General features: G+C 52.7%; 1 protein-coding gene across 1 annotated transcript in view; it reads left to right on the top strand.

Moving 5' to 3' along the window:
• LOC103798233 (chromosome unknown open reading frame, human C11orf52) overlaps positions 1 to 4,414 on the top strand; it is a 5,032-nt gene extending 618 nt beyond the window's left edge. The window contains exons 2-4 of the mRNA XM_009070483.1: positions 2,957 to 2,997; positions 3,800 to 3,846; positions 4,178 to 4,414. Coding sequence (XP_009068731.1) covers positions 2,957 to 2,997; positions 3,800 to 3,846; positions 4,178 to 4,414 — 325 coding nt within the window. The remainder of the gene's footprint in view (positions 1 to 2,956; positions 2,998 to 3,799; positions 3,847 to 4,177) is intronic.
• The last annotated feature ends 2,714 nt before the right edge of the window (positions 4,415 to 7,128 follow it).

The raw sequence follows: 7,128 nt of genomic DNA on the forward strand, positions 1-7,128 counted from the left end.
CTGGGCACGGAGAGAAGCTGGGAGAGGAGAGGAGCTGGGCATGGAGAGGAGTTGGGCACTGAGCAGAGTTGGGCACAGAGCAGAGCCGGGTACAGAGACGAGCTGGGCACGGAGAGGAGCTGTGCGCTGGGGCAGGGCAGCGGGAGGCGAAGGGGCTTTGCTGTCACATCTCCCGGCACAGACAGGCTGTGCCACCTCCCGGCACTGGCAGCTTGGGTTCCACGGCCACGCCAGCAGCTGAGAATAGCTCAGTTCCAGGAAGGGTCGGGTTAAATCTCTGGCCTCGCCCCTGGCGCTCTCCGGCCAGGTAGGCACCGCAGCGTGTCCCTTTGGCACTCTGCAGGGAGGGCTGGGGTTCACCTCCCCATCCTGCTCTCTGCTCCTCAGCCCTTCTCCCTGCCCTCGCCTGGCTGGGCTTTATTTACGCTCGGGAAATCCTGGCCACGGTTTTGAGATGCTCTTGCTCTTTCTCCCTCGGGAGGGAGATGACACTTTCATCTCTCCTGGCTCATGCTGTACCCTGGACCTCCTGCTTGCAGAGAAAGGGCACAGGGGAGCATCGCTCACTGCCAAGTGGGAATATTTTCAGGGCTGAGCGTGGTACAAGGGAAGAGCCGTGAATATCAGCTGAAGCTCTGAGGACATTTCTCTCCAACACTGGTTTTGTTAAAAGTATGAGAGATTCCTCCGTGGTTGTTAGTAATTCCAAGAGGGACAGCATCACCTAGTGGAGGAAGGCTCAGAACACAGAGGCCCTTCCAACCTGAGCTGGATGACACAGAAGTTTGGGATTTAGGAACAGGAGCTGTAGGTGGGAGGTGGAAAGTTGGTTCTTATATTTCCCTCACCTAAACTCCCATTCTCTATTTCCTCTACCCTGTGGCACAGGTTAAATGAGGCACTCAGGGCGTCAGCAGACAAGGGGCTGATCAGGGCGTGCCTGGGGCACCGTCTGAGGTTTTTAAAGCAAAGCTGTTACAGCAAATTTATTCACAGAAGAGAGTTATTGATGAAGGAATTGTGCCCTGGGGTCTGGGTGCCTCTGCAGGTCTGGCCCTGGGCAGGGCAGGTGTTCTCACCACTGGAGTAACTGCTCAGGGCACTGAAGTGTGCAGAGAGGAAAAGATGCCCAAACTCAGGAGCCACAATGAAACAGGATTATGTAGGGCAGAAATCAAGTTGGCAGTGACATGGGAAAAGGGGAAGCAGCAGGGACATATGTGCTGTCATGTAGAATACAATGTGCTTCTCAGGCTGAGAGTTAGTTACAACATGTTTGACCTGGTTTTGAGAAGAGGGGAGAGGTTTCCCTTGCCACATCTGTCCCAGTTCCTAAAAAAAAACTGGCTGTGATCAGCCTGCAGACAGCTCAGAATAGCTGCAGCCTACACACTGCCTGCTAATGCTCCCTCCTCTAAGGGAGGCAACCAAAACAAGAGCTGCTGGAAGGCTGATGTGGCAGCAGAGGGGATAGGGACCCTGCTGATTCTGCTCCAAACGGTGCTGCTTTGACTACAATCCACAACCTGCCTGAATGCTGCAAGGAAGGACAGTGCTGTGGTACACAGGGCTTGGCACAGAGTGCCCTGGGGACCCTGCAGACAGCAGAGGAGGAAGATGCAAGAGCCAAGTGAGAACCACCACAAGACAGAGCAGCTCTGCCTTGAGTTAGGCCCTGACCCCCCAGATTTTGCCTGGCAAGGGCTGTCAGAGCCCCAGCACTGAGTCCTTTGGCACAGGCTCGTGCCTGCCCTGCCTTCCCCTAAGCTGCCTTTGACTTCCAGCTCTACCAGGTCTGGTTAATCATTACTGACCATTTTGAAGGTCTCTGTGCCTGCATTCATGCTCTTTCTGATTTCCCCTTGCAGTGCCAAAGGCATTTCTGCACACACTGTGCTGCTCCTCCACCCACTGCAGCTCCCTCAGAGCTGGCACAGGCACAGCTCTGCCTCGGGCACTGCCTGTGGCAGGACCAACTGCTGAATGCACACCATGTGGGGGTATAATGTTCCTTGGAGACCAAATGGTCACCCTGCAGCCCCACTCAGAGGGTTGGCTGCCCACTGCAGCTGCTGCCTGTGCTGCAGCAGAGGCACAGAGCCCCGTGAGCCCCTTTTGGTCCTTGGCCAGCTCTACATGGACATGTGTGTGCACAGGAGGAGCCACACAAGGGCTGGCACCTGCTCTCTGTCCCTCTGACCCTGATCCACTGGTGACATTTCCATCATGCATCTGTCCCAGCGTGTGACAGGGCTCTCCCCTGCCAGCCCCAGCCTGCAGAGCTCAGCTCCAGGCTCTGTTGTTACAGCTGGAATGAGTTTGGCCTCTGTTCATTCCATGGCTGGAACATAGCTGTGTTTGGCTTCTCTCTTTCTGGTCACACAGGTACAGCTGAGATTAGGGTTTGGCTTGGCTAATAATAAGTGCATAGCTTGTTTGGTTTGATTGTGTTCTGAGTGGGAAAGTGAGAACAGGAAACCTGTCTGAAACATCAGATTAGCACAAGCTCTGCACACAGCAGCTCCCTGGGCAAGGGGGACAAAGCACAGGGAATGGGGTGTCAGAGCATCTGACCCTGAGAGAAGCACTTTGTGCTGGTTGGGATCATGCTCTGCACCTTGCATCTCTGAGCTGTGCAAATGGAGCTGCAAAGCTGCATTGAGACCTGTTCTCATCCCTTCTGATGAACCTTGCACAGCCAGGCAGGGCTGGAGGAGACTGGGGGTGGCTGTGGGCTGTGGTGTTGTGCCACAGAAGGAAACACATCCCCACATCTCCCCTTTGGACCTCCTCCCTGCAAGAGTCACTTGGGCTCTGGCTTGGCTCAGTAGCTCTTTGCTGAGGCTTTTTTTGGTCCTGTTTCATTCCACACAGACTCAGGGTGTGGGTTTGGGTTTGTGCATGGTGGGAGTACAGGCTGAGGGTTATCAGGGCTGACATCTCTCTCTCATTTCAGGAAGTGTCCTTCACCTTTTAAGAGAAAGAAAGTAAAGCAAGGTAAGGATTGGTGAAAATGGTTAGAGGACAGGAGGAGGTGGAGTGAAAGCCCCTGGGGAGCTGACATCACTCAGTGCTGGCTCTGGATGGCATCCCTGAGGCTGAGGTCCCTCCCACACCCTTTTCTACCTAACCTTCCTCGAGAGAAGCTTGGTAGAAGCAAGAGGCAAGATTTCTTGGGGTGTGATGTGCCATGGGACTTGGCAGGGGGGAGGGAAGAGACTTCAGTCTCTTTAAAGTACCAAAGCCTCACATCAAAACACGTGAGGTCTCAAGTGGCAGCAAAGCAGAAACTGCACCAAAACACGTGAGGACTCAAGTGGCAGCAAAGCAGAAACTGCACCAAACTCCCGTGAGAGCTGCAAACATCTGTCTGACAACAGAATAAAGTACATTCCGTAAGTGGCTCAGTTGTGTCCTGTGGCCTTTGGAACATGCTGGGCAAAGTATGTTTGCTAGGCAGCAAAGGAAATGACAAAGCTAAAACTAGATCTGCTTTCTCCAAGAGGCTGACAAGGAAGCTCTCTGTGCTGTGTGTGTACTCCTGGGCTCTGCCAAGAACACTGTGGTTCACAGCGTGTTGTCATCCTGGGAAACCTTATTTTTCCCAAAGAAACAAGCCCAGGCTTTCTTCTTGGAGGCAGATCTCAGGGACAGCCTTGGGGCTGAGGGTGTCAGATGAGGTGGAATGGGATTTGTGCCCAGTGGGGAGAGCCCATGGCCCAAACACTGTGTTTGCTGCACCCAAAGGTGGCACAATGAACAGCTGTGATAGCCTGATCTGCTGCTGTTTCTTTTTCAGGAGCTAATGTGAGGCACAAGAGTGGACAGCAGCAGCCTGCCAGGAAGGTAAACTACTTCCCAGAGCTTCTTCCTAGCTGTGTGCTGAGAAGACAGAGCTGACCTGCCCTGCCTGGGCTGGATGGGCTGGGAGGGCACAAAGCAGCTTACTCAGAGTCATGAATCATCTCACCCTGGCCAGGCACAGTGTGCATTGCTGCACAGTGGTGCAGACCCAATTTTCCCCCCTGAAGTGCAGTGGAAGCAGCAGAATCAAACCTCAGTCTCAGCTGAGGGACCAGAGGGTCAGATGGTGTTGGGGGGAATGGGCACAGTCTGGGCAGGGCAGGTGTAGAGGCAACCCAAGGAGCTGAATCTCCAGAGCTTTCTCTCCACACAGGTTCCAGCCCATAAAGATGTCCCTGAGGTTCCTGTCTATGCCACTGTGAGCAAAGCCAAGAGTGTGGGGCAGGAGGACAGTGTCCACTACGCAGACATCCAGGTGTTCTCCAAGGCACGGCAGCGCTCGGCAGCAGAGGTGAAGAACCTACAGATGCAGAATGCCACGGAGTATGCCACCCTCAACTTCACCAGGGCCAGGCTGAAGTATGACAGCAAGAATGGCACCTTGGTGTAAAGGGCTTCTCCTCCTTCAGGAGTTCACAGATTCAGACACGCTGTAGGTGCAAAATAACCTCATCAAACCTCTCTGAGAAAGTGCAGAGAGGCTGTGTCTTCCTCCACAGACATTCTCACGTGATGAGTAGCCTCCCAAGTGATTCTGCTGACACAAAACACCTCTCACCCTTGGAAGAGTTGCCTCTGAAGTTGGCAGCACACCTCCTCTGAGCACTGTGAGATGGCAGAGCTGCTCCTTGGCTGCTGAAGGCTAAAGCCACAGCTCCAAGCTGCAGGGAGAAGGTCCCTGCTGTGGCACAGCAGCAGCTGATGTTGCTCTGCTGCTGGAGTTGGGAATGTGGCACACAGAGGTCAGGACTGGGACAAGGGAGATTTTGGCACAGGATTTTATGTGGATGTTAAGAGAACTCTGTATGTGCAGAATGACACGTGGATGATGCTGTGAAGAAATGGTGACAGCATCTCCTGCAAAGCCTTCTCCCAATACCTGCCACTGTGTGTGCATCCCCTCCCCTCAAACAGTGCTCTGTCACCATGCACAGCACTCCCAAACCAAGGCCAGAAATGCAGGATTAAGGAGAGGTACAGAACAATTCCCTTTGCTGAGGGGCTGTACATCCACACCCTTCCCTGCAGACATGTGAGTAGTGAGCTCCTAGCTCTGACTGGAAACAAGGAGAATTGGCAATTTAGCTGGGATGAAGCCACTTAAAAAGCACTGCCTCTATTTAGAGCAGTTACATAGAAGGGTCCAGCAGCTGCCTGCATGCCTGGGATCCTGGGCAGGGATCCTGGGCAGGGATCCTGGGCAGCCTGAGAGAGAACTTTGGAGTTTGGCTCCATTCTGGGTTTGTACTGTCAGCACACACCACGTTGTGTTATCTCCTAACCCTCCCAGACACACCTCTGGGAACCTGTGGTTATAGATAGTGTTAGCACTCAGCACAGCACTTGTCCCAAAGGCTTCTGCCAGGGGTTTGGCAGCACTGGCAGTGGCACAGGGACCCCAAGCACTACCTTCAGGCACATTCTGTTCCCAAGTCATGGTCTGCAGGGCTCAGTGCAGATCCTGGCACAACCTGCTTATTGCCAGTGGTTAAAGTTGGCCATTCTGGTGTCTTTTATAAACAAACAGAACTTTGCATACTGTAACTCAGCTGAATGTTAAAAGCATGAAGGAATTCCTGCTCACTGCAAGAAATAAAGCTGGTACGGGCAGTGTTTGCTGAGGTGGAAGTGTTTGAGGACCAATCTTACCATTTTTCTCCCTTTTGGCCCATGCTGTGTAATAGACCTCAGCAGAGTTGTTGTAAGAGCAGAGGAATCTTTGCAAAAAGCCCTTTTTATATGGAATACAATATATTTTTCACTTTTGGCCCATGCTGTGCAGTAGATCTCAGCAGAGTTGTTATAAGGGCAGAGGAATCTTTGCAGAAAGCCCTTTTTTATATGGAATACAATATATTTTTCTACCTGAAAAAGGGGGTTTTTTTGCCTATGCTGCCTGACTGACCTCAGAGGGGCCATTGTAACCTCTGCCCTTTGTTCATAATGGGTACAGGATGGTGTTACTGGTTCTTTTGAGCTCCTCCTTCTGCTCCTCAAATTTGGTACTCCATGCCCAGCATGAAAACCTATGGACTGAGAAGGATTGAATGGGCAGAAGATTTACTGACAGGAGTTTGGGGGAGCACTCCAGCACTCAGTTCTGCCAGCTCAGAGTCAGACAGGCATGTCCCTCCTTGCTCTGACCCCTGGTGTGTGGGGCACTCCAGCACTCAGTTCTGCCAGCCCAGAGTCAGGCAGGTATGTCCCTCCTTGCTCTGACCCCTGGTGCAACTGGAAAGGGACTGGAAAGGCTCCAGTTTTAGCCAAGGCCTTTGCATCATAGGATGAAACTGGAATTTTTAGAAGCATTACTAATTCTGGGCTACAGTTCAGGAGATGGGAGGTGCAAGACTCCACAGAGCATTTTTTAGAGCAACTGAAGTGAAACAGCCCATGATTCCACACTCTATGGTACTCAATTTCTCCTTCCCCAGCAGCAGAGCTGGACCTGGGGACAGCAACCTGCAGGGACACTAAGGGCAAGGTCCTGGGCCCACAGTGGGGTAAATCTGCACATCCATCATGTCAAACCAGTTCTGCTGTGGAACCTGCTTCACTTATGTCACTCAGTTGTGTTGGTCTGTGGCTCAGCCCTGTTGGATTATGAATGAGTGGAAGCTACAGACGTGTCTTGATGAGTGCCTGGAATGGTTGTTCATCTCCCATTCTCCAAGGAGCTCTGACTTCCATACCAACCGTGGGGTCGTTTCTGGAAGTACAACATCCCTTAGAGACAACCCAGTGCTCCCACTCAGGGGCAGCACAGTGACTCTACCTGTTCCCCAGGCTCGGAAAAGGTGGATGTGAAACCCACGTGTTCTCCAACGAGGATTCTCCTGCAGGACTCAGTTTTGCACTGAACATTAAACTCTTTTTCCAAATTTATCTCCTGTATCTCCACGTTTAGGTGTTAAACGAGTGTTGATGTCTCATTAAAGATGTAAAGTTCAGTTGTAAGTGCTGAATCTCCGGGGTACCCAAGGGGTGAGGGATGGTCCTCGCCTGCTCCTGGTCCCATTCCCGGCTCCTGGTCCCATTCCCGGCCCCTTTCCCGGCCCCCGGTCCAGCCGCGGGCGGAGCAATCCCGCCCCGTCCCTCCCCCGT

The sequence above is a fragment of the Acanthisitta chloris genome, unplaced genomic scaffold (genome assembly GCF_000695815.1).
Source record: "Acanthisitta chloris isolate BGI_N310 unplaced genomic scaffold, ASM69581v1 scaffold8722, whole genome shotgun sequence".
NCBI classification, from domain to species: domain Eukaryota; kingdom Metazoa; phylum Chordata; class Aves; order Passeriformes; family Acanthisittidae; genus Acanthisitta; species Acanthisitta chloris.